Source organism: Indicator indicator, chromosome 16 (assembly GCF_027791375.1).
Source record: "Indicator indicator isolate 239-I01 chromosome 16, UM_Iind_1.1, whole genome shotgun sequence".
Lineage (NCBI taxonomy): Eukaryota > Metazoa > Chordata > Aves > Piciformes > Indicatoridae > Indicator > Indicator indicator.
The window spans coordinates 5,447,731-5,475,463 of record NC_072025.1 but is presented as its reverse complement, the minus strand read 5'-3'; the positions used below and the strand labels follow the sequence as shown (position 1 = coordinate 5,475,463).

At 38.0% G+C, this 27,733-nt stretch overlaps 1 protein-coding gene across 1 annotated transcript in view; it reads left to right on the top strand.

Moving 5' to 3' along the window:
• TLN2 (talin 2) overlaps positions 1–27,733 on the top strand; it is an 83,399-nt gene that overhangs the window by 10,013 nt on the left and 45,653 nt on the right. Inside the window, exons 7-27 of the mRNA XM_054387757.1 lie at positions 1,127–1,190; positions 3,359–3,463; positions 4,505–4,660; positions 5,575–5,676; positions 8,024–8,100; positions 9,682–9,862; positions 10,582–10,695; positions 11,320–11,428; positions 12,119–12,327; positions 13,151–13,249; positions 13,779–13,946; positions 15,365–15,659; positions 16,647–16,813; positions 17,885–18,013; positions 19,592–19,705; positions 21,267–21,380; positions 22,732–22,866; positions 23,425–23,553; positions 24,169–24,271; positions 26,324–26,532; positions 27,327–27,446. Of these exons, the coding sequence (XP_054243732.1) occupies positions 1,127–1,190; positions 3,359–3,463; positions 4,505–4,660; positions 5,575–5,676; positions 8,024–8,100; positions 9,682–9,862; positions 10,582–10,695; positions 11,320–11,428; positions 12,119–12,327; positions 13,151–13,249; positions 13,779–13,946; positions 15,365–15,659; positions 16,647–16,813; positions 17,885–18,013; positions 19,592–19,705; positions 21,267–21,380; positions 22,732–22,866; positions 23,425–23,553; positions 24,169–24,271; positions 26,324–26,532; positions 27,327–27,446 (2,899 nt within the window). The remainder of the gene's footprint in view (positions 1–1,126; positions 1,191–3,358; positions 3,464–4,504; positions 4,661–5,574; positions 5,677–8,023; positions 8,101–9,681; positions 9,863–10,581; positions 10,696–11,319; positions 11,429–12,118; positions 12,328–13,150; positions 13,250–13,778; positions 13,947–15,364; positions 15,660–16,646; positions 16,814–17,884; positions 18,014–19,591; positions 19,706–21,266; positions 21,381–22,731; positions 22,867–23,424; positions 23,554–24,168; positions 24,272–26,323; positions 26,533–27,326; positions 27,447–27,733) is intronic.

Below are 27,733 nucleotides of genomic sequence, written 5' to 3'. Positions count from 1 at the left end.
GTAGGAATGGAGCAGCTAAAATTGCCCACCTCTGTTTTTATTCCCTACTTTGTGAGCAGCCTATTTTACTGTCTTGAGCTGTCTTTTTCAAGAACAGGGCATATACCATTGCACTAATGAAAAACCATCAGTATGTGGGCACTTGTGTGTAATTGTTTTAAGAACTGTAGGGACAAACTCAGAGTGAATGAGGTTAAATAAACACTGTTTGCGATCAGTTGTTTTTTTTTTTTTAAGCTGAGTTCATTGTCCATGTAATAATGTATAATTAAAGATTAGAGAAGACTAATTGGTAATATTCTATGAGGTTTTGCTAAATCCTTCAAACAGTGTGCTAACTAAAGTGAAACTATTGTTTGCATCATAAAGAAAATGCCTTGATTGTAGATAGCACTGAAATAATTTCAGTGTATTTACTACTAGCATTTCATCCTTTCAGTTCAAATGACTGAAAAATAATGAAAGGTGATACAGGTGAGGTCCTTAAAGATTCTTTCTGACTAAACTCTATCACTGAGGCTGAACTTCCTTAGTTAACATTGTATTCTGAGACCCTTAGTATCTGAGGCTTGCAGGGATTAGGACCAGTTATTTATGACTTAGTTTTCAAGATAGTGGCTGTTACTAGGTGTCCACTTAAATGACTTTGCAGTTTTTCAGTAAAACATTTGTGTTCTAACACTTCTTGGGAAACACAGAGGAAGAACTTGGTCCCACATGTCAGTAAATTAGTGCTACTGGAAAGTAATAGCAGTGTCTGAGTTCAGACACAGAGCTGGCACAGGCTTTGATGTACCCTTCTCCCCCAGACTGAGGAGTGCATTAGGATTTAGGTATTAACCCCTCTGAGCTGTTGAGAGACATCATATAGTTTAAAAATGGAAAGTTTCCCAGCTATTACTTATTTTTGATGACTTTTTGAAACAAGAGATATTTTAACAGATATTACATGGGGATGTAACTAGAGTGTTTTTCTTAATTAGGGAAGGTATCCTCATCCTTTTTAGCCAGAGTTTTATTTCATTGTGTAGTTATTTTCTGTCCATTTGGGGAAGATTGGGGGACTAAATGGAAAGCATCCCTCCTCATGAAGGCACCATTAACTGTGGACTTTTTCTTTTCCTAGCCTAAAAGAATTCCTGCCTAAAGAATATACCAAACAAAGAGGGGCTGAAAAGAGAATATTTCAGGTAATTCTGAGGCTGCAAAACCTACTATAATTTCACTTCCTTTTTAAGAAAAATACAAGCTTTCACAGGTGGATGTTCTCTATATACTTGAAGTATATAACTAATAGAAAATCAAGTGTAAAGAATCTGACAGCATTCGTTTTCATTCTTCAGCAGATTTTTTGTCCCGATCCTTTTTTCTTCATTGATGATTATTCAGTGTACTTTGTTGAAGGGGAGAGAGTGAATATTGAGTATTCTTAGGACCTTTTTCTCAGTTGCATTGAATGTAAGGATGTGTATTTGTACTAAAATAGAAGCACATTTAGGAAAACCAGTTTTAATTTCATGCCTTCTTTCTTTAAGCATGAGCTTCAAGAAATATGGAATTCTGCTAGCTAGTGCTTAAGTTCAGTAATGTGTGTGGGAAACACACAACTGTAAGACCAAAGCAACTGAGTGTAAAATGCATTCATGCTGTTGGAAGTGATCTCGGAGTTGAAGTGCTGCAGAGGCATTAACTATCCATGCTACTGAAATACATTTTTTGCAATGCAATACAAGTTGAAAAATTCTGAGGTCCACAGCTACAATGAAGTCATCAGCTTTCTGGAAAGACATACCAGTGATCTGTTAGCTCAGCTTGAGAGATGAGCTGAAGTGCAGGAATAGGTTGCATACTTGGCTGTCTCAGAATTCTGTGTCTCAGTAGGTCTGTTCTCTATGGAGCTTGTAGTGTTTCCTTGTAGATGAGTATGTCTGACAGTTTTCTGTATACCTGCAGCTGGTGGCAGTGATGTTGCAGTTAAAGCAAAAAAAAATTCATTCAGTTCTGAGTGCTATTCATAGACATGATTTTTGCCCATGTCAAATATGATCTATGAGAAGTTTGATTCATTACTCACCATAGTACATGAACAAGAAGTTGGTCAGTAAAGGCATTGATGCTGAGCAAAGCAGCAGCAGGATAGAATAAGCAAGCTATTTGGGTGTTTTTTTGGCTTTTTGTTTGCTGGCTTTTTATTTTTGTAGTGGGGGAGGGGGTTGTTGGGAGTTTTGTTTGTTTGTTTATTTTAAAAATCAGCTGTTTTCCTGAGTTACGAAATTACTGAGTTTGGCAGGTGCTTTTCACCCAATATTCCATCTGCAATGGCTACATTTGGGATCCTGGCTGTGTTCTCTGTGCTAAACTTGACAGATATGATCAGTTTATATCCTTGGGGTTTGGAGTTGCAGTTGCTCCTACCTGTGCTGCACCTTGGAATGCTGTCATGATGGTAACTTAAATTGGAGTAGGGGTGTTTCCCATGTTCTTGTTGCTCCCCCTGCTGCCATCAGTAGCATGAAAGAAGTGGCCACCAACAGTTCAGAAAAATGTGATGGTAAGATGGACTGTGAAAGGCAATCCCTTTATTTAAATAGCAGGACACTACAATAGGAATTTTAGCAGACTTGTCTGGGGTAGGAGAGCAGATGCTGAATTGAAGTTCGAATATGTAATATTGGTAGTTGACATTGTTTAGAGGCAGTCAAGTTTATTAATAAGTAAATCAATAAATAGTTATAATACACACCTACATGAGTATGTCAGGATGAACGGTTGAGAAAATTATTTCTTCTTCCTCACCAGTAGAATTCTTTTCATGAAGTGAAAAAAACCTGGATAACATGGCAACTGGCAAAAAAAAAATCAAACATGGGAAACACCTACAAGAGATGAGAAATGGTTGCTTACAAGGAGTGAGGCTCTTGTGAATCAGCAGTTCTGGACACAAAGCAGGAATAAATAGTCTGTTCCTGGAAATAAAATATGGGTGTTGGGATATTTGCTTAACTTTAAAAAGACAAGTAAAGCCATCTTAATTGTATGAAACCTGATGGCATCAAATTGCAGCAATACCTACAATTTTAAGCTGTTTCAGAAGTGGCTTGAATGTGCTTTATCTGAGGCAGTTGATAGAATGGATGATGGTCAGATAGGAGTGTTCCATTTGCACGAGTTGGTTGTTTTGCAGTGTGAGCAATTATGAGCTAGATTCTCGCTAAAGTTTCTAGGTAGTATTTTTTCAAATACTGTAATTGTAGTGATACAAACTAAATATCTGTAAACAGGTAAATCTATAACATCTTTTTTGTTTGTTTTCAGAAAGCATTGTTTGTGCCCAAGTGATACTGAACTCTCATTACAGGAGCACAAAAACTGTGGTGAGATGACTGAAATAGAAGCCAAAGTCAAGTATGTGAAGCTAGCCCGATCCCTGCGGACCTATGGAGTGTCGTTTTTTCTGGTTAAGGTCACGTAGATTTTGGTTTGACCATATTGTGTAGTTGTACTTCAAATTCTACACTAAGCAAAAGTGTATGAAAGCAGTGTTTGGAAAAAAGTATGAATTACTACATAGGACAGAACTATAAGTTTGGTTCAGATTCTTGTCATATTGCTCCAAGAAAGAAAATGAAGTCTGTTTTGATTTGATATTTATAAACTGACATATTTTCTTCTTTTGATTGCCAAAAAAGTACTGTCTTCAGAAAAACATTCACAAAGAACTCATTTGTTCCTGTTTAGAAGTTGAATGATAATAGGAATTGCATGCTAAAAAATGGCATCTGGAGCATAATTTCATCAGCTGCATGGGTCTGACGGGTGAAATAATGTGGTAACAAGGTACTGTTGTGGAAATGGGACTGAAGCCTTAGTGCCTGAGTATTCAGTATTACTCATAGAGAATGGAGAGGAGGCTGAACTTAGGCAAACATCTTCATTCTTAGGTTCCCACAGTTACAGTAAAGGATCTTTTTAAGTACCTGGTTATTGATATGTTGCCTTTTCATAAACTGCGTAGTCATCCACAAATTCTAGTGAAGCAGGTACAAGGTGAAAAGAGTGCAGAGGTATGCTGTGAAAGAATTACCTTGGCATCTTGCCTGCATGTAATGGAAAATGCCTCCTTAATAGGCACCATTACTGGCAGAAGGAGTCCCAACTCTCTAACAGAGCTGTTGAGCTAAGCTGTGAATAGAAACAATACTAAAGTTATGGTGTGTAATTTTCAGTCACTAAAATATTAAAAACAACAAGCATACGTGTTTAGAACAATCCACTAATTCAGTGGGGATTTAACAGAGTAGCTGCCCTGTGTGACAGTAGGTAAAAATCTTTTTTTTGTTTTCCCATTAATATATTTTTAAAAGTCTATCAAATTACCTATGGTTTTACATTGTCCTTTAAGTTGCATGCCAGTTGCATCCCTTTGGCAATATAGTGCATCATGCTTTTCCTTCTATGGGAAGCTCCATTTGAATGAAAAACAATCTTTCACACTTTGTTACAGGAAAAAATGAAAGGCAAAAACAAGCTGGTTCCTCGTTTGCTGGGTGTCACCAAAGACTCAGTGATGCGTGTAGATGAGAAGACTAAGGAAGTGTTGCAGGAATGGCCACTAACAACTGTAAAACGCTGGGCTGCCTCCCCTAAAAGCTTCACTCTGGTATGGTACTCTTTTTATGTATATTCACAGGAAGGGAGATCTGTGTGGCAGGGAGAATGGAAGACTGAGTTGTACTCAGAACAGTTTCTGTACTGTAACTTGTTCTGTCCAAGTCAATGGGTTGAAAAAGTAATGAACTGGTCCTTAGTGGTGTCTAGAGTCATTCCCTGTTTTGATGTTTCGAGACAGGCCAGTTCTTCAAAGGTACTGTTTATATCTTTTCAAAGAAACCCCACTCTCCTGTGCCTAACCACTAAAACAGTTAAGAGATCATTATTATTCACACCTGCTTAAACCCTTATGCTGCTTGCCTTTTATAATGCACTTTGTGACCTGAAAGATAAGAACATAAACAAAACTGGAAGGTTCATGAATGCATTTGATAATTATGGATTTAAAGGACTACCCTGAATGTGATGTTTTGTTAATTTGGTTAACAAGAGACCACTGCAACAAAAGTTTTTTGGATATGAAAAGGTTGTTTAAACTGGTAGAGCAAGAGGCAGTGGCTAGAAAATTATATTCACTTTGATCATGTACATCTCATTTCCCAATTGCACAGTGATTATTCTTTAGAATAAAAATCCAAAGATCTCTCAATCCTTCAGAGTCTGAGTCTGATGAAGGCAGACTAAATATCTCTTGGTGCTTTGGCATTTCTACTGATGAAACCTCCATAATTAAACTGCAATAAAAAGTGTCCTTCCCCTTTCCATCCTCACTCCACATATACACTGGTTTAGAATCTTGAAGCAGTTTCATTTACTGTTGGATGTAATAAAATGTCTATACAATCATTTTAAAAATGTGAATTCTCTCACTTATATTTGGTATATTTCTTCATTTATTTGCTTACCATTTTCAAAGAGGTTTTGTTTTTGTTTTCCCCCTGCTTCCTATTTTCCTTCCATCAGGATTTTGGTGAATATCAGGAAAGCTATTACTCAGTGCAGACCACTGAAGGAGAACAGATCTCTCAGTTAATTGCAGGTTACATTGATATCATCCTAAAGAAGGTATAGTATTAAGATGATGTAAAAAATCACTATACAGCAGTACAAAAGCTCAAATGTGTGCAAGCTACAGTACTCTTTCTCTCGTGAAGTCAGTATTATGTTTTACATTTTGATGATATTTATTTTTACCTTTAATTTGATCTATTTCCATTTAACGTCAGTGAGGGCTTCTCAAAAGTATCAAAGCTGTAAACTATAGCAGTAGTGTGGGTCAGGCTCAGTACAGCATGCTGGGGCTTTGTTTTTTGATCTGGAAGTTGAACTGCTGACTGTGAGTATATATCAAGAATCCAAAGCTTCAGCTATAGATACTGAGCTACGAATCAAAGCATCAAATCAGATGTTAAGAAATGATACCCTGGCACCATCATTTAAAACTACATTAAGGGCTACACAATAGTTATCTAACAATTCATGCTTTTAGTGCATCAAAGCTGAGAGAAAAAATAATTTATATTGGTTTAAAAACACTGTGATCAGTAAAGCAAAGAATTTAACTCAGTTGTGCAATGAGAGAGATAAAATCAGTGCTTGTGAAGAAGCCATTCTGTCCTGAAACTTGGATTTAAGGAGTGTGCCTTTCAGGAGAGAGGAGAGGCTGATTAACATCTCCAGCATTCAAAATATTCACAATTTATAAGAGCAACAGTAAAAAATAGCAGTTTTGTTACCAAACCTGGAGCTGAGTGGCCATACTTTAAGCACATTGTATAGAAAAGTGAGGTGTTTCAAATAGCACTAGTTGCTCCTTGACAAATTCTTACTTTATTAAGGTTTGACTGAACGACATCATTATTTGCTGTAATATATTTTAATAGTAAAGGAATGACAGAAAGCCAAACAGCTCAGGAGAATTTATTGCCTTTGTTCCTGTGAACAATGTAGGATGTAACACCAGGCATTATGAAATCAGAGGTTGAGGAGGACTGCCAGAATTCATCAGAGCACAAGCCTTTTTCTCTGAGGCTGTCAGTTTCAGATTTAATAAATGTTAAATAAACTGCAGGTTTCTATAGATGGTTTAAAACTCAGTTCTAGCCCTTGAGCTTCAAAAGTAGCTTTGGTCTCTAATGCCAAATGAAAGCAGCCTCTCTGTCTTGATGGATTACAGATGTATATATTTCTACTCCTTTTCAGTCCTTTGATTTCGTTTTACAATCTGCTGACACAGCTAGTTTTAAAGTGAATGGATTAGGAACAGGTTAAGTAATAAACACCCATGATGCTTCATGATGCTAAGAGAAGCATGCAGTTTTCAATTGTCAAGCCCACATTGTGATGCACGCTTCAGAGTATGGTTTAGTGCTCTCAGTTACATAGTGTTAATTCTTTGTGCATTCTGGAGCGCTCTGACTCTTTTCCATTTTTGTGGATTAGTGGCTTATTTTGTTTTGGTTGGTTGGTATTTTAACATTGATGCAACACTCCTCCCCCCATCCCCTCTTGTCCTACGACTTCAGCAATAGATCATTAATCAGTTGAGAGGAAACCTTGAACTTAAGTTTTACCTTTTTCTTTTTTTTTTAATCTAGATAGTTTTTTTTTTTTTACTTTAATATCAAAGTAAGGCACAATCTTGATTAGAAACAGGTGATTTTGGTTCATGCATAAACTCAAACTATAGTATGAATAAATTCTTTGGGGAAAGTTGGAGGGGGAACTGTGTGTTTGGATGTGCATTAGAAGTTCCTGTTATCTCTATACTTACGTATTCAGCCTACAAATCATGTAATGAGGTGAAAAGCAGACAGTATCTTTGTGCTAGGTCACAAGCAGAAATAGGCTGTTTTTATAAAGCATGGGTATGGTATTCAGTTTCTCATCTTTACTATGCATATGTATTTCCTAGCGGTAAGTAGCATCATATAGTAATATTTTAGGATTCTGAATATGACTTGTAGCTGAATTCTAGTTGTCTGAGTCAGTCTGATATTTTTGACTTGGAAGAGAGTGTGAAAAGGGATGGTGCACATCCTGTCTGTGCTGGGATTTGCTGTTGTTGCGTATCACTTGGTCCTCAGAACTTTGGTGTGTTTGGGGTTTTTTGTGCGTGTGTGAGAAAAGGCAGTATCTCAGCACTTTGTTTATACTTTTGTTCAAAAAGGCACCAATAGGCTTTTTTCCTTTATACGCTTAATCTGCCAGGGTTTAGAATCTGGCCTGTTAGCTGGTGAAGGGCACCCCTTCTAAAGGGGAGGGTATATTGTCACGCATCATCAAAAAGCACGGTATTTAGCATCAGACAAGACTGAAGATTTATTTGACTAGGTATCTGATTAATGGCAAGTAAGTGATGGAGAGAAAACGGGAACAATACACATTGTTTAACCTTTTTTTCCCATTCTAGAAACAAAGTAAAGATAGATTTGGACTTGAAGGTGATGAGGAATCAACCATGTTGGAAGAATCTGTTTCACCTAAGAAGTGAGTGTATACAATAAGAAATACTTTTTATTTAAGAGTGACACCTTTTAGCAGTGGCAGCTTTATACAAATAATATAGTATTGTTACCACTGTTAAAAGAATTGTTTCCTACAAGGCATTTCAATAGAAGGAAAGAGAGTGCCCAGGCAGTCTTCTAGCTTTGTTTGAGGATTGAAGAGCAGGTATTTGTCTCAAAATTATTGGCTAAGGCAACCATTTGTGGTAACTTGACCCTTGGACAAGGGAGCTCAGACTATAATTCAGTAAAATGCTGATGTCTGGGGAGAGGTAATAGTACAGACCCGAAAATATCATATTAGATCTTTGAGTCTCATGCAGGCACCTAGGACTGACAAGGTTTTAGTTGCTTGTATCCACTAGGTCCATGGTTTCTAGTAAATTTGACTCCTGTCAGGTCAAATGTACCCTGTGCCATGAGCAGAGCTGGCTGATTTCACCAAGTCACTTTAGGCAAACCCATCAGACATATCAGGTGGGCAATGTTAAGATTTGGTACTGGTAGTTCAGGCAGTGGTTTTGGTGGGAGGGTCCCTAATATAGCAAAAAGTAAAACCGTAGAACTGGCCATACTCTTGAAAAGGAATATTAAACCTTTCCATGCGCTGAAGGAATAGAAATGGGTTCGTGACATTATAAGCTGTAACAGGCCACTCAAGTCTCCTCTTGGAGGTCTGAGGGTTGGCAGTGTCAGCAGTGTGTATGTGAAAAGTTTGTCTGATTTATTGTTAAACATATGGTTTATGGGAGATAGACTTGTTTGATATTTAATGTGGACTTATGTGAAAATTCAGCTTTTGACAGATCACATATGTTTGGATGATCTTTCTTTTGGCATTGCCCTTTCCAAATCACTTCCAGAATACACTGTTGGCGAAGTACTGTGCACAGAAGTCCGAAACTTGTAACAGATGAATACAAGGTTTTTCACAATAGAAATTAATTTTTTCCCTAGCAGATTGTTGTTGTTAAAGCCAGAATTTCTGTCAATGCTTCTAGCTGTTAAAACTTGAACCGTATTTAAGTATGAGCAGTATATCTGGCCAAGTGGTTCATGACTGTGGATGACAGTAACGTTCATTACTCTTGAAAGTATCTTGCCTCCCAGTCCATTATCTGGTAAGATGCCAGATTATTAGCAAGTACTGTGTGTGCATGTGTGTATAAAGAGGAAGAAAGAATGCCAGTTTTTATTCCAAATTTAGGGATTGCTTGCAAGAGGCATCTCCACAGGGTTTATGCTTCTGTTTAGCAGCCTATGATAGAACTGAACCAAAGCAATCATTATCTCATAAACCTTGTTCAGGTTCTGTCTGTCATACATTTTAAAGGGGCAAAGCTGTTGTAGCACAGATACCAAAACTGCATATTGCCTTCCTTGCTCAGTGCTTGCTCGTTAGTGCTATTAGTATTTGATCTGCTAAAAGCTCCAAATTACTTTATTTTCTAGTATCTTAGAAAATGGTTAGAAAGGAAGAAAATCCAACAGAACATGAGTCGCAGGAACTAATTCTCTCTGTGTTGGATTTGTCTTTTTCTGTTTTGTTTTTGTGTTTTGTTAGATCTACCATCTTGCAGCAGCAGTTTAACCGAACAGGCAAGGTGGAGCATGGCTCGGTGGCACTACCAGCTGTTATGCGTTCAGGGTCCAGTGGCCCAGAGACTTTCAACATTGGCATCATGCCTTCTCCCCAGCAACAAGTCACAATTGGTCAGATGCACAGAGGACATATGCCACCCCTTGTGAGAAACCGCCTTATTTTGTATTTGAAACTTTTTTTTTTTCTTTTTGCATTTGAAACTTGTCTATGCTGCAAGTAGTCAGGAACAGTACAAGTGTTACTGAGCCAGGAGGAAGAGAGTGAGTAGTGACTGCCTAGCTGTCTCAGTGAATGTAAGTTTTGAGCATCCCTGAAATATTTAGGTTATCATGTTTTGACTTATTTCCTTACTTGCTTTAAAGTTGGCTCTTCCAGCCTTCTCTTTACTTCTAAGCAGTTAAACTAGTATTGAAGGTTTAGGAAAAACAAAGGCTTCAAGATTGACAAAAAGTAAGCACATTTAAGAGAAAGACTTGCATTTAGCTTATCACTAGCTCACCAATTTGGAACTTTTTAGCAGGCTTAAAGCTGATGCTGCGTTTTCTGACTTAATGTAAAAACTATCCAAAGCCCAAAACAAGCCACAGAGAATATAATCAATGCTCAAGATCATGACACGCCACCAGAAGTGGAACTGTGCAACTACAGAGGACTATAAAATGGCACAGGCAGAATCAAGACTGTATGAGAGGAGTGTTAGCTTTTTTTTTTTCTGCATTATAACAAGGAAACGCTATCTGAAATGGTTTGGTATGTCTGTTGGATTGTTGTCACTTACTGTCTCGTCATGCATATGTAACATTCTTCTTGAAGTGCCACTTGGAACGTAGCAGACAGCCATTTCTTCATTTTGCCTTTCAGACCTCAGCTCAGCAGGCCTTGATGGGGACTATTAATACGAGCATGCATGCTGTTCAACAGGCACAGGCTGACCTCAGTGAAGTTGATAACCTACCACCTCTGGGGCAGGACATGGTGAGTTTTTCTAATCCCTCATAGAAACTGGATCTTAATGCTTTAAAGATCCTTTTAGTTGTTGTCACTGGATCTAAAGTGTGCTCTCTTTAGAGAATTCATGTACAGTGTTCCACTTCACTGTAATCAGTCTTCCAGGAACAGATATAACGGGCTTCCATGCATAACGATGTCTGGAATCCTATTTATTTCATGTACAGGTATACAATTAAACACAAACCACGGGGCAGTATTTATGGTGGGAGTGATTGCCCACCTGGATCCTGGATATTTGAAAAATAAGAACAAAATACGAATCTGTCATTCCTGATCCAGGTCAGGGCAAAAGCATAGATCAATAGGCTATTGTTTATGGGACACAGTCAGTCAAGAGTGTTCAGCCTTCATGGATACACTGTTTATGGCACTTACATTAAAAGGACAGCTATTGAAATGTGACAGCCATTCTGTAGTGAATGATTTGACAGAAGAAAATGCTTCCTTTCATATTTCACTTTAAAGGCTTTGTTGTTGTCCTCTGTTTCACTTTTAAAGGTTTGTGAAGGACCAAGAAAGTTACATAACATCTTCTCTTACTGAACTTCACTGCAGTCCTTAATTTTTGTTTTTGTTATTGCTCTTCAGGCATCAAGAGTATGGGTTCAGAACAAGGTTGATGAATCAAAACATGAAATACACTCTCAGGTTGATGCTATCACTGCAGGAACTGCCTCTGTTGTTAACCTTACAGCAGGTAAATTTCAAAGGGAAGGATTTCCTTGCAATCTCCTAGTAATGTATCAGTCTAATTCAAGTAACATAGGGACAGAGTGTGGGACAACTGCTGAATAGGTTTTTTTTTGTAGTGCTCCAGTAGCTAAGTGCACTGATGTGCAGAACAAGCTTTCTGTCCCTCCCAATGTGATTTTTGTATCCTCACTTTATTTCTTACACTGAAGGTATGACCACTGATGAGGTAAAATGTTGTTTATTTAACAGAGTAGGATACAGTGTGTTTGCAGGGTTATTACAAAACAGCATATTGATCTGACAGTTGCTAGAGACAGATTGCGTGTTTATTGACTGTTTTTTTTCTTCAGCTAATTAGAAGCTGGAGGAGTGGTGAGTGTCTTAAAGGGGTCAATACTACATGACCTTGACTTGAAAGATAGCTCAAACTGTGGATTTAGCAAGTTGCATTGAATGAAGAGAAATTCTATTAGAAGACAAACTCTTGTAGAAGAAGAGATGTAGGAATTTGAAGAATTATAGCAGTCTTTAATATATTGGCTCTCACAACGAAGTTACTTAGTAGGCGTTGCCTGAATGCTTGAATTCACATATTGAAATGTCTCTCTTGTCTCTCACCAATGTAGTCTGTGGTAGCTGCCTCTTCCTTTTAAGCACAAAGCGATCTGATCATGAAAAAACATTTGCTCAACAGGGGACCCAGTTGACACTGATTACACTGCTGTGGGATGTGCAATTACAACCATCTCTTCCAACCTCACTGAGATGTCTAAAGGTGTGAAACTACTTGCTGCTCTCATGGATGATGAAGTTGGAAGTGGAGAAGACCTCCTAAAAGCTGCTCGAACATTGGCCAGTGCTGTCTCAGACTTGCTGAAGGCTGTGCAACCTACTTCAGGAGAGGCAAGTAGATGGAAACTTCTCAGGTTCCCTCTTCGAAGTGCATGGCTTTGGCTTTTTTGAGATATGTAAGCCTCACCCGCGCAGTGCTGCATAATGTCCCCTGTGCAAGCAGTTCCTTTGACAACTATGTATTCCTTCATCTGTCTCTCTCTATATGCCTTTAAATCTTGTACCCTCATATCAGAATATTCTGTGTTACAAGAGGAGGTTTATTAATTTGTGTAATAAATAGTTGATTTATCTGGGTGCTCTATTCTCTTTCAGAAACAAATTCCAAATAGTACTGTGACTTTGTTTAATAGGAACTGGAGAGATCCTCATTCCTTTTTTTTTTCTTATTTACCGTCTTTATCTACTTTGACACATAAAAAGTTAACCCCTCTGTTGTAGTTTTCTAGAAATGAGAGTAGTACTAATCAGTATAGACTATCTTGATCAGTTTATTATAAGTTGGAGTCTGCAACTAGTTTGTCTTGGATGTCTTCAGGTATTTATTTTCTGAAGAACACGATGTCTGATGTTTCAGATCAGTTGACTGCCTATCTTTTAGTTATCTTTGTCATTATTAAAGCAATGTCTATTCATCTTTTTCAAAATTCTTTATGCATCTGGTGGGAGCACTTCAGATGAAATTCCTGAAATACGGATGTGCAGTTGTGTGCGTGGAAAAGCAAAGACTTATCCAAAGTATTTCTGTGGTGTAATAATTTTTTTTAAAGTCACATTGATTGCATGCTAATGCAGAAGTTCCTTAAGGAAATTTGAAATTTAAGTAAAGCTCATTTTGTCTGAATTAATATATTTCACCATTATATTTTTCCAGCCTCGACAGACAGTTTTGACGGCAGCTGGAAGCATTGGGCAAGCAAGTGGGGAGCTACTGAGACAAATTGGAGAGAATGAAACAGATGAAAGGTTCCAGGTAATGAGAGAGTTGCTTGTCACCGTCAGAGATGAGCAACTCATTAATGAGAGAGCCACTGCATAAAACCAAGCTTCCCAAAGTACAGTTAGGAAATGCTAGAGTTGAAGTTCCTCAATGCTAACTGAGGGTAATCTATTATGAAATTGTTTTTAGTAGTACAATCACAGAGTGCTGATTGCATAGGAGCTGGATGGTTTCATACTAATAGTGCATTCTCAGGAGGTGAAGGCAAGCACGTTGCAACCTGCAACGCAGATTTGTTCTTGTGGACTCTAAGCTACTTCAAAATTTGACAGTCCATACTGGTTCAGTCCAATAACTTGATAATGTAACTAGTGCAATTGCTGTAGTCAGAACAGAAAACTCTCAAGTTTTAACACTAATATTCATGTTTGCTGCTATACACAAAGCAAACGTTTAAGTTTTGACACAAGCGGACTTCTTACCTTCAGGTGATTTGATGTTACCTTATACAAAGTACAAACTTTTTTGATCATAAGACTGACTTTTCCCTTTATTTTACCAGGATGTTCTGATGAGTCTGGCCAAAGCTGTTGCAAACGCTGCTGCCATGTTAGTGCTGAAGGCCAAGAATGTGGCACAGGTTGCTGAGGATACAGTCCTGCAGAACAGGGTTATTGCTGCTGCTACACAGTGTGCACTCTCTACTTCCCAGCTTGTGGCTTGTGCAAAGGTGAGGCTAGCAGTGTTCCTGAGGTGGGGAGGCAGCGTTTCAAGTGTTATATTTTGTGCATTTCCAAGGGTCTCAGGCAGTGTGCTGTGTTAGCAACATAGCTTTAGATTTATGGAATGTCAAAGTCATTGATTAATAAATTATCACTCATAATACTGGCAATCAGGAGCCCAGAGGATCTGCAGAGAAATCTCCAGAGAAAGTTCCCCAGAGCCCATCTGATGAGATATTAATATCAATAAAACAAAAATAAAAATATATTAGTTCAAGAAGCACAGCTTGCCTGGGGGACTATTTAAGTTCTCTAATAAAGCCTAGAATTAGGATGGGTTTACCTCAGGTAAAATTAAGTAACTAAAATTTGGTGTTCTTGCTGAAAATAAAGTTGATGGTCACTGATTTGAAATGTATTTGCACTAATTTACAGAAGTCCAGTGATTCTAATGAACTATTGCTTTTGGCCAAGTACTGATTTTCAGTCTAAGCAAATTACAAGGAAGCTGAGATAAAACCTCAAGTTCTGAAGCCTGCAGTTGGAGCTTTACATCTTCTGCAGCCTTTTTTATTTTAAATAAATAAAATACTCATTTAATTAAAAAAATTAAGCAGTTCGTGTTTCCTGCTTAGAGGCTGCTTTTCAAGTCTGCAGTGTCATCTTTTGTGGGGAAATAGATATTCAACTGTTGTGAAACATCTACAAGGTTTATATGAAAATTAGTAGCCAGTATTAGGCATTAAATTTTCAGTATTTTCCTACTTTTTTCGTCTCTGGCTGCAAAGACTTTTTGTAATGCATACATGAATTTTCATTATTTGGATTTGATGTTCTAACTGATTATTAATTTCTTCAATATGGCATAAGATACCCAGTTTTCCTTGTAGGATACGCACAGTTTTCCTGTTGCTAAATGCTCAACAAAATGGCAGAGGGTTGTTTCTAACCTAGAGGCTATGGACTTTATTACTTGTCTTGTAGCTTTAGTAGCGGAATGTTTTCTGGCTTGTGCCAGGCACTCCTTTTAATTAAACATACAAAAGACTATTCTAAGAAGCCTTTATAAGACCAATTCCAATTAGGAATCCATTTTGTATGGAATTCCAGGGTACAGAAGTCTACCAGTGGACATAGTTTCTCTGGAGGAGTTTGGCCCATGCCTGCCTTCCAGAGCCACTGTCTTGTGTTTTCTCAATTCAGTAGCTGCTGAAGATGCACGAAACCAAGTAGGGATCTCCATTCTCTGAATCTAAATTGAGATTAAATTAATGATATGCAGAGCCCAGATTCATAGTCTGTATGCCTGAAGCTACCTATTTAAGTTAAAGAACTAAAACTAATGTAGTACTTGTTTTACTTGTTAGGAGTTAGGAAATCGGCAAATAAGCCTTTTCTGAATGCTTTGTGTCCTTTCCCCATGCAGGTTGTGAGTCCCACCATCAGTTCTCCAGTGTGTCAGGAACAACTGATTGAGGCAGGGAAACTGGTAGACCGCTCAGTGGAGAACTGTGTGAGGGCCTGCCAGGCTGCCACAGATGACACTGAGTTACTGAAGCAGGTCAGCGCAGCTGCCAGCATTGTCAGCCAAGCCCTGAATGACCTTTTGCAGCACGTCCGCCAGTTTGCCAGCAGAGGAGAGCCCATTGGACGCTATGACCAGGCTACAGATACCATCATGTGTGTCACAGAGAATATTTTCAGTTCCATGGGAGATGCTGGTAAGTTCCTGCATCTAAAGGGATTTATTTTTTATGTGGAACATTTGAACTGGGAGCTCAGTTAGCCATTATTGGAGAAATGTTAATTGCAAAATTGTATACTGGGAAATAGTTGATAACAGCTGTGAAAGTTTAGTTTTCCTAGCCTAAAGTTTTTTCTTGCCTCTGCCTGACTAGAAGAGCCTAGTAAGAAGACACTGAATTCTGAAGTCCATAAGCCACCTTCAGACATGAGAAAAATACTTCTTTTGTTTTCTTTCCTATGCTTTTTAAAGAGCATTTAAAAAAATGTCTTAGATCCAAGCATGTCTGGATTTGGTGATTTACAGGAAGTCAAAGGCTTTATGGGTTTAAGTCTGTTAGGAAGGAGTTCAAGTGTATGTTTTAATGACCAAATTAATTTGCACTAGGAAGAGTATGTGTCTGCTTCAGAAACATTGCGGTTTTATCTCTGTACTTCACCATGATCAGAGCATGGCTCCAGTATCTTAAGCATACAACTTATTTTTGGCCAAAACTACCTAATTGGTGCAGAGTCCCTTCTGACAGATCTTAATTGAGTTCATATTAGATAGAAGATAATTGCCCAAAAAGAAGAATTGGTGAAAGATGGGTAATTTTTATTCAAGGATCAAAATCTTGGCTGTAATGTGAAAGCAAAACTATTAATCTTCACAGGGCTAGGAGTTTCTTTGAACTGTACATTCAAAATTACTGTACGCATTGATTTAGTGGGTTTTGTCATGCTATCTAGAAAGCAAATGCTATATTATTTCTTAATCTCCTTTGTAGCAGTTTCTTTCATTTGTGTGGTGATACAAGATTTTGTTTATGAAGCTTGACGTTATGAACTACTTGTATATGATTTTCAAGTCAAAAGAATACTTCAGCAAATGCAACTCGATTTTTCAGCTTGTTGAGATGACTTATGAAACTGAAACTGCAATGCTGAGAGAAGGGAAGTGAATATATATTTGTATACCACAGGTGAAATGGTAAGGCAGGCCAGGGTATTGGCTCAAGCTACTTCTGATCTTGTCAATGCCATGAGGTCAGATGCTGAAGCAGAAATTGACATGGACAACTCTAAGAAGCTTCTGGCTGCTGCAAAGCTCCTGGCAGATTCTACAGCCCGCATGGTTGAAGCTGCAAAGGTACCAGGAAAATAAACTGTCAGCTTAAAATTGTATGGTTGTACACAAAGGGATGATATGTGGGACATTATAGATAGGATCTGGCTGATAGTAAAGGTGGTTTTGCTTTTCCTGTAGATGTTCTGCATTTAGAGATTTACCCTAGGTATGTTCAGGGGGGAAAAAAAATACTGGTTACCTATGGGGTTTTTTTGTTTTAAAAACCAATCTTGAACTGCTTTTCTCTGTGCAGGGTGGTCATGACTCAAGCCATTTAGGGAAGTTGTCACCAGCCATAGCCATTGTGATGCAAAGCCTTTAACCAGTCTACCGATGCAAATGCAACAGCAAAGCAATCTCTTATAAATACCTCTTACAAAAGCTGTTAAAGCTGTGTCTTAGCAAGTTTCTTCTGCCTTCGGAATCCTGCTCATTTTGCCCCTCCTAACCACCCCCCTCTGCCATTTCTGTATTCTCAACCTTTCCTTCCCATGCTAGATACCTATTTAAATCCAGGGGGAGGAATAAACTCTTTCAATTGCTTCCCAGATCCAACGTTTTTAAACGTTTTTACAGCTGAGGTGCAGCCCTTCTGCCAGGGCTCTAGAAGGCCCATATACCTGGCTGTTGAGCATATCCTTGACTTCTCTCAGACTTCAAGTGGAGAAAATGTACTGTGTTAAATCTCAAGGTTTGGACTGCAGTTACTGAAAGGCCTACTGAATAGGGAATTTTAAGAAATGGTAAATTTTTTTCAAAATCCATGCTTATCAAAGGAGATTAGAAGTGAAAGCAGTTTACAGTTTACAGATGCTTTTTTCCCAAGCACTTGAAGCAGCACATGAAGGAAATGTTTAATTCCCTTCCTCAAAGTACTTGACACATACAGTAACAACCTTGCACAAACAATAAATATTCCGCTTCAAAGTCTTGTAACATTTTCATGCTCTTCTAACTTTGGTTAGAATAATATAAGGAAAATAAAGGCTGATGTAGAAAACACCATGTGGAACTAAAGCCTTGATAGTAAGCTATATTTTGTCCAGAAACTTTTACTGAGTCTCATGTTATGTGCTCTGAAATTTTGTGCAGGGAGCAGCAGCGAATCCTGAAAATGAGGATCAACAGCAGCGTCTGAGGGAAGCAGCAGAGGGACTGCGGGTTGCTACAAACGCTGCTGCTCAGAATGCCATCAAGAAGAAAATTGTCAACAGATTAGAGGTTGGAAACTAGATATTGCTGAATTTTCAGTTTATTCCTTTTTGATAATTAATGTCTTTAGCTAATTCAAAGCAGTAGAAATGCATATTTCAGGAAAAGTTCTAAGCACAGAATGAGAGCATTGTGAGCTCTGTTCCAGGTAGTGCAGTGCTTGGGTTTAGAGATGCTAGTATATGATGCCATAGTCCTCAGAAAATGGAGCAATTTGTATGACAGATGTAATAAGATTAGGTAAGAATTGGATTCAGAAGGCATGTTATGGAGGCTTAGTCATAAAAGTACACAACTGAGGATTCAAACGGCTGAGCTGCAACTACTTCATTACTGTTTTAATTTATCGGTATGATCTATCATTTACACATGGTATCTTTTGATGGTTTTACTAGTATATGTGCCCAGAGGTTCACGTAAACCTCTGTATAAATGTATATTGAATTGCAACATAGCCAATTAAACTGGTAAGTTATTCAGAGATTCAAATAAGCTGAAATGAAACTGGAAAGATGCAACATACCTGGTAGCACAGCCAAGGAGGACAAAGGCAATTTACTGTGCTAACAATAAAATATCTCTGAACTTGGTCTTTTAGGCAAGGTTTGATCTTCCTATTTTCAACTAAAATGCAGAGAAGGCAGATTTTAAAAAGAAGCCTTTTGTAATTCCTAGTTTTCAAATGCAGTTTTACTGTAGTAGGATTCATGTGCAAAGAGATGAAAAAAATGAGATCTAAGTATGTAACCATGTTCCAGAAGTGCATTGAAATTACTATATCTGCCTAGAACCAAAAATCCTGAATATTTCAGGAAATAAAGGCTGATGTGTCTGGTTTTTAACTGCATGCAAGAAAGCTTTATAGAAAGGACTTTGTTTTGTTGTTGTTATATGAACTGCCTTACAAAGGACTGAAATATGTAATGATGAGATTAAATACTTCATGCTTGGCTGTATTTAGTGGGCCAGTTAAAGAAAAGTAGTGTATAACCTGCTTATTACCTTGGATAAATTGTTGAATTTTTAACTTTTTAATAGAGTGAGGTCGGTAATAGCACTACTAAATATTTGAAGAAGGTCTTTTCAGTGCCTTCAGTCTAAGTAGTATAAGTATTTTGTACCTCTGCACCGTTTCAGTATCTTTGCTTTTGCCATAGAGCAGGCTCAGTAGAAATTTGCTCACTTGAGTCTTTAGTCAGACGTGTTAAGGTAGCGATGTAAAGCACTCTATGTACTTCGCCTGTTTTCTCTAACCTTCTTTGTAAGGAACTAATTGATCACAGCATTTCTCTTCTCTTTTGGCCATAGCATAGCAGTCTAAGCTATGGACTAGTAAGATCTTTAGAATCCTTCTACTTGAACCTTTTTCTTTATTGGCAAGTTAGAAGTAGAGAAATGTTCAGATCATTTTCATCTTGAGGGAAGAGCAATCTTGAATTACCTTAAGGCAAGTCAAATTAATCAAGAGATATAGTGCATTAGTTTGTTGAAGCTGTTACTGTCAAAGTTACCTATAATAGGTATTTCATCCTCTGAATTGCTTAAGACTTTTATCACCAATTTAATTCTGTTTCCTTTTCTCCAAAGATTGCAGCTAAACAAGCTGCAGCTGCTGCTACTCAGACTATTGCAGCTTCTCAGAATGCAGCTGTTTCAAATAAGAACACAGCAGCCCACCAGCAACTTGTGCAGAGCTGTAAGGTAAACTTATTACAACCCACTGACAAATAACTTTTGAACTCTGCTGTATGGGGAACTGAGGGTCACCTTCTATAATACTGTTGCACCTTCTATAATAATACTTCTGTAATAGTGCTGATTTGTTTAAAAACCAACACTACACAAGTTCATCTGTATGGATTCTGGAGAACCTTCATTTACTGTGCATTACTGTGTGGAGAGCTTTGTAAAGCTGAACTACTATAAGTGCTTGACTGTTACAAATACACCTGCCAACACCTTACTTGAAAGGATTGACATGCTTGTATACCTCAGTGTGTATCTGTTGAGTAACAAGCAATTCACCTGAAGCAAGTGCTTCAGTAAAAGTTTTGCTGCACATCTATCAGCAGGACTGTATCTACAGAACTGTGCTAGAAGCACTGTGCAGAGGGGCCCAGTGTCTCAGAAATTTGCACACTGGTGAGCATTCAGCACACAAGTGTGCTCTTCAGAAGGTGAGTAGTTTACGATCGTCAAAACAGGCTGTTGAATGATGCACGCAGTGAAATGGGACTGAGGTCTGCTATGGAATGAAAATAGCCCTTGAATTTTCTACAGTGAAGAATGGAGTAGCCATTTATACTATAATGGAATGAAATCCTGATTTAATATATTGGTTATGTAATTGGTTATGTAACTAGCAACATGGGTCCTACTATTCTGATGTTCAGCCTACAAGCAACTGGGGCCTTAAATGTCACTGTGAAAAATAAGTTGCAGACCTTACTATGGGGTTAATGTGATTCCTAGCTTGCAAGTGAAGCTGCCAAGACCACAGATCTCAGAGTATGCCTGAAGTCAAGCATATTTTTATAGTTCAAAGCTAGAATTCAGAGTCTGGTGAGAAGCTGTTCTCTTTTGTGTTTAAGCTACACTTGGCAGCTTAATTTCTAGTTCTGACTAATGTTGCCTCAGGGATTTTAAAGAAATTTCATTCAAACAAAAAATGGAAAAAGACAATAGAATGCAAAAGGGTTTCCTTCTGGATGGAAGAGCAGTTATGTGGGGAACAAGAACAAAACCAATGAAGGCAATATCATTAAAAGCCACATTAACATTCAGCAATTATTTCCTGTCATGGTGGTAATGCTAAGAAATGTTGGAATTAAATAAGGTAGCTCAAGTACATGTCAAGAATATGTTGTAGGCAGCCTCTATTTCAGTATGATTTGTATTTTATGAAAAGCAGGCTGATTCACTGTATTATTTGCAGTTCATTCTGATTTGATCTTGATGATCTATTAGATAGGGACCCAATACCTACTTTTTCACTTCTTGGGGGAGGGGGGGAGGGGCAGGAAATACATTGGTATTGTACTGCTGAAGGGTTACATGTATATAAGTAGAATGTCTCTGAAAATTCCTATCATGCATTAATTCAGTTTGGTTGAGTCCTAATGGAATTCTGTCAAGGCACAAAAGCATTGTACCTATGAATACTACCGATTGTCTTTAAGGGTGGTGGGAAGAGAGTTTGGTTTAGAGTCAGAGGGTTTGGAGTTTTTTATCTACTCACAGATTTTCACTTTCTTTACTATAGAATGTTGCAGACCACATTCCTCAATTGGTGCAAGGTGTAAGAGGAAGTCAAGCTCAGGCAGAAGACCTCAGTGCCCAGCTTGCTCTAATAAATTCCAGCCAGAACTTCCTTCAGGTGAAGTGAATTGATCATTGTGCTTGATTCCATTAGAGCAAAAAGCACTTTTTAGTTCTATGTGGTTTTGGTTTTGATAAATAAGCAGTAAACTGTTAAGAACCATGTAAAGAAGTTCATCACTAACTATGAGCCATAGCTAAGGAAAATTTAATTCCTTAGTTCCGATAGCTGAACAATTTTGAGTCTGTGGAGAGTGAAAATTGACAAATTCGAGGATAAAAGTAATAAGAAAACAGAAATGTGCGGAGAAGAAACATTAATTATTTTAGCACTTGCTTTCTAGGAGAGTTTAAAAGTGAAGAGAATTCAGCATGTTTTTAAGCAGAGGTCTGAATACGTGAGATGCTGATGTAACCTTTCTTAGTCAAGGTAAAGTTAGTGTTGCAGCAACAGGCTCCAAAGTTCTTCACAAATACAAGGCAATAGTACCATGATTTTTAGATAATAGCCTGCGTCTTGGTTGAGGTTTTGAGCAAAATACAAAATCTGACACTGTGCTGCTTCAAAAACATCTTTAAAAAATAAAACATCGAGCACTGATAACAAAACTATTTGGTTTATTGTTGACGTTACAAGAAACAAACAGAAGAAAACAATTCTCTGTGTAATGACATGATAATTTCTTGGCACCAGTTAGTCCTGCCTTAAATGTGGAAGGGGAATGAACTCTTTCATTGTTTTTTATTATCAGGGTTTTTATATAGCCACAGGTGGCTATATAGGGTCCCATACAGCCACAGGTGTTGTGAACCACACTCTTGCTCTGTTTGATGATTTTGCCATGTGATTCTCTCTGGAGGCATTAAAGTCAATCATCTTTTCTCTGGCTGGATTTGTGTACCATGGTGATGGTGAGAATCAGCAAAGCGTATTAGCAGCCAACCCTGTGAAGAGTTTTTGCTTGAATTACAGTTTTCAGTCTCTAGAATTTTGGCAGAGTTTAATAGGTAGAAACACTGAGACAAATTTGCTGTCTGTGCCATGTGGACCCACTTGTACCACATGGATGCTGAATAGCAAAGGTGCACATTTCAGTATTCTTAAATAGTATATAAGCACTCCAAGGCCTCAGACTGACATTGGTATCAATGAAGTAGTCATACTAGTGAAGCACAAATGAGTACTGCTTCAGAGGACACTGCAATGTGGAGCTATGACAGAGTGCAGTATATCAATCAAAGGCTGGAATCTAGAAGGTGTGTGGTTAAGGGGCAGGGGAGTCCATGAAATTGTAATTACAGGAAATCTAGAAATGAGTGGGTGAAGCAGTTGGCTTATTGAATCATAAGCCTTCCTTAAAGAAATGAGCTAGTAAAACCAGTTCTGTTCACTGCTCTTCTTTGAACAGCCTGGAAGTAAAATGGTGGCATCTGCTAAAGCTGCAGTCCCCACTGTAACTGATCAAGCAGCAGCAATGCAGCTAAGCCAGTGTGCAAAGAATCTTGCTACCAGCTTAGCTGAGCTACGAACTGCCTCCCAGAAGGTAGGTAAACACTAGTTTTAATCAGCTAAAGCAAGGGTGGCTTGGGTGATATGGCTGCTGTTACATCTGAAAGGAGAGCAGGGAAAGGGGAGCATACGTCATGCACCCTGACGAGCTGAGGAGAAACCAGGTATGGCACTTCTGTGGTCAGTGGTGTGATTCTGAACTGGAGCTGTTATCTCTGAAGTTCAGGGAAGCAGAGGTTATCTGTGTTTCATGCACAGATTCCTAAACTAGATACAGCTTTGGAAAAAAAAAAATCAGTGGAAAGTCCGCTTGTGTGTTTGTGTGAATTACTTTGTCAGTACCTGGATTGCCTGGTGTGAAGGTGTGCGTACACAAGTGCATCTCATTCCCCTGGTGGCTCTTAACAGTGTGTTATTCTATTTATGAGCTAAGAATATTGTACAGGAGTTTGGAATCCAAGATGTGTAACAGTTAAAGTGCCCATAATGGCTCTAAAGTCATGGGACTTCAGTGGGAGGTTATATCTGAAGCATTTACTCTTTCTGATAGTGACATACAGCTAACAGTGACATTGATCTGATTTCTGAATAGGCTCATGAAGCATGTGGCCCAATGGAAATTGATTCTGCTTTGAATACAGTCCAGACGCTCAAAAGTGAATTGCAGGATGCAAAGATGGCAGCTGTGGATGGACAGTTAAAGCCTCTCCCAGGAGAAACTGTAATAAAGGAAGGATGTTCTTCATTGAAAACCAAAAAAAGTCTGCTGTTAAAAATTTTAAATGTTAGAGGCAAAACAAGTCATGAGGCTTGGGGTAGCAACGACATTGACAGGTTTTTGATAAGATAACAATTCCCTTTAAAAGGGATATGTTCTTGCTATGCCAGAAGCATGTTCTGTATCAGAATTACTCATAGGACTGTAGGACCTTGTCCTCTGTTGTACAGATGACAATTTGTAGCAGCAATGTTTTGATCTTGTAAAGAAAATAAAATGTTTTCAGTAGTGACAAAGGTAAAAACTCAATATTCTAAGACTTCTCAGGAAACAAAATGTTTTATTTGGCAAAACCCCCCTTCTCAGATGAAGGTATTTATTTCCATTTCTAATTATAAATTAGTTTGGTTGTTAATCTAACCTAATATGTTAATTTACTTCAAGGAAAACATGCTAGTCAGGTGTCAAAGAAGCTGTGTATGTATCGGGTAGCTGAGGCAAAAGACTGGGTTTTTGTTGAATGAAGTTTTTTTTTTTTTTTTAGTACTATCTAAAAAAAACCAAGTGTGTTTTAGCTGATCTTAAACAAAGAAATATGTGCTTTGCAATTTTTCACAGCTTGAGAAGTGCACTCAGGACCTGGGAAGTACATCCAAAGCAGTTGGTTCATCAATGGCCCAGCTGTTAACTTGTGCTGCTCAAGGCAACGAGCACTACACAGGTAGTATTTTATTCATAATGTCCCTGTGAAACCTCTGCTTTCCATAATATACTTGATAGAAGATATCTTTTATTGCAGCTACATAAATCAAGGTATTACTCACTTTTTTTTTAAATGCTGATAGTGAATTTTGACAGCTTACTAGTAATTGGTAATGTGAATTATGTGCTTTACCGAAGAATCAGGTTGCAGTCTGCTGTGTGTCTGTAATTAGAACAGATTGAGACATCTGTTGTTTTTGTAAATATATGCCACTGAAACTCTGAAGGACAGAACTACAATGTAATGCAATGTAAAGGCCAGTGCCACTGGAAATACTGCTTCGTCCTTTCAGAAGATTGAAAGGGTCCTTGGTTTATGGTTTATGGTTTCTTTTGAAGTATAGGATGCAAACAAACTTCGGATAGCTCAGTCTAAAGCTGCATCTTTTACTAGACATTACCAGCATTATGGCAGTTGCCACTCCACTAGATTTAATTGCATAAGAACTACAGGATTTACACTTAAAGTGGTTGCAGTTGCATTAAGATGGCTATCTTAACAGTTCTATCACATAGTTAGGCAGAAGTTAGTAGTGAGTATCTGGTGAAGAAATACTGATAATTGCGGCTGGTACTGAAGAATTTAACCTGGTAGCTCCCTTAACATCAAGCTATAAGAGCTGTTTCATTGGGAAATTCTACAAAGTTCCTTTTCAAAGCTCATGAATCCATTTTCTGTCTTACACTCTGGTTATGGAGAAACTGTTGCATGCTCAAGAAAGCACCGAACTCTGCTGTTACCCTGTCATAAAAATTCTTCACAGCTTATATTCACTATTTAATAATTCCCTCTTGTCTGAAACTGTCACAATACATTTCTTTTCACTTTGTACTGAAAGTCATTATAGAGGATGAAAGCAGCACTGAACTCAGTGAAAACAGTCAAACCTTATGATTTTGTGATGCTGTGATTAAATTCAGTTGAACTTAAAAGATGCTTGCTAGTGCTCTAAATAAAGAAAGCAAAACATGTGGGTATTTTTCCTGAAATTTTCTTTACCTTAAGAATGCAGAAAATTCTCTGTGATTTGTCAAACAGGTCGTAAGTGCAGCGTAGGCAGTACTATTTCTCTGCCTTGCTTGGCTTTATTTTGACATATCACTTGCTTTTCATTATCTTCTCAAGTTTCTGTGTTAAAAAATGTTCAGATGATCAGAAGAGAAAACATTAAAAGGCACTGGTGTTAAAATGCCAACACAGCTACTTTGTGAGTTGTATTTAGTTGTGGTATCCTAGCTTTCTAAACAATTCCAGTAGGGATATTAGAACATTCCAATTACTTTTAGTGCCTAAATATGGATAAGCTAGAGGTCTTGTACAGCAAATGTGCACTTTTTATGTAGCTTTCTTTCAATAGGAAAGCATAATTTTAACATTTTCAGTCAATATACCACCTACATGAATTGCATATGTTGTTGACTTGACAATGTGCTAATTAAGGTCTCTTAGAAAACTATATTGGGTTTTGGTAAGGGCTGAATTAAATTTCAGATAAAGCAAGGGACCGTTATTTGTAATTGTACATCTTATTATTATTATACGTATAATATATTGCTCACTAGACACACCACAAAAACTCATGTTGTGAATGATGTCTCTTGCTCTCCAAAAAAATCTAGAGTTGCATTTTCAGAAGCAACAGAACTGCTGTGGATCTGAAGTCATGTACACTGTTCTTGTAGACAATCACTTTCTTCCATAGCTTGAAGCATTAAGTTTTTTCTTTTTTACAGGTTTTAAATTTTCTTCTTTCTCAGTGCTTCACTGGACATAGCCACTGTTCAGAACTGTGCCCAAAATGTGGTCTTTGGGGTATAATATTTGCTTTATGGCTTCACTGCAGTTGTTTCTCTAGGCAGACAGTGCTGTGTATTTCAAATGTGTTCACATAGGAAGATTTGCTTTGCAACTGCATTTTGCAATGAGATCGTTACCTGCAAATTCATGTCATAAAATACAAAGATCGTCTTCAGAAGTACTAATAGAATCCTTGCTGAAATATGAACATAGGAGTTGCTGCCAGAGAAACTGCTCAGGCTTTGAAGACGTTGGCTCAGGCAGCACGAGGGGTTGCAGCATCTACTACTGATCCTGTGGCCGCACATGCAATGTTGGATTCAGCAAGGGATGTCATGGAAGGATCTGCTATGCTTATTCAGGAGGCAAAGCAGGCGCTGGCTGCACCAGGGGATGCAGACAGCCAGCAGAGATTAGCCCAGGTAAGTTGTGGCTTGAGGAGTGCCATGAATCAAACACCCAATGAAATCTCTTAGAAGGCAGCATTAAACAAGGACAGAACCACAGAAAATAAGGCTGCAAGGAATGTCATCTTTCTACTTCTTCCAGCAGCTGTCATAGTAACATCATGCTTATGTCAATGCAGATGGTGCAAAGTTTGATATTTCAGTCATCCTTTGAAAAAGGAGCTTATACTAAGATGCCTTTAAATGCTTTTACCAACAACATATTGGAGCAGGATGCTTGACTGCAAAAACGAACCAGCTGTTAAACTGCTCTTTATCAAATGAAGGATCTGTATTCATGTTATGTTCAAAGAGTGAATGCACCTTTTCTACATGTGTGGAACCACTGCTTTTGAAGATTTTAAGTAGTAACAAGCTTTTTTTACTGGTTTGAAAACTTCTACAATTGACCTGTATTTCAAATAATTATTGTTATGGGGAGTTACTTGTTTTAATTAGGCCTTTGAAAAAAGAAACATGCAAAGGATTTTTGTGATTAGTGCGTAGTTAACTTCAGGGGCATTAACTTAACTGCAGTGCTGCAGCCTTTTTTTCCAGGTGTCAGGAGCAGTTGTGGAGCTGCCTTGCCCACACTCTCCTATCAAATAGTTTAACATAAATAACTGTTACTCCTAGGCTGCAGGTGAGCAAGCCAAAGAAGTCACAAGCCTCAAAAATAGACTCACTGGAGTTGGAATGTAGGAATTGCTGGCTATAGAATGTGCCTGGTTAAGCCTTTCTTGGCATGGATTTGCATGTTTGTGTTGTAGGTGGCAAAAGCAGTGTCTCACTCCTTGAATAACTGCGTTAATTGTCTGCCTGGACAAAAGGATGTGGATGTGGCCTTGAAGAGTATTGGGGAATCTAGCAAGAAACTCCTAGTTGATTCGGTGAGATGTTTTTTAACATAGAAATGTGTCAACTTATTACTTAGTAATCTGCCCTAAGTATATCTCAAAAGTTTTGTTTAAGTTTATGCAACTATAAATAGCTGCTACTTTAGCAGAAATGCTGGAAAAGATTAAATGTGTCTGTGGCTTGTGAAGGCAAGATGAAAGTTGTTATAGATCGACGTGTTTCATTTGTTGAAAATGCCAACTATGACTTCACATTTTTAAAAATATGAAAATAGAAAATTACAGTTTTTCTTCCACCTAGAAGTGATCAGTTTGGTTTA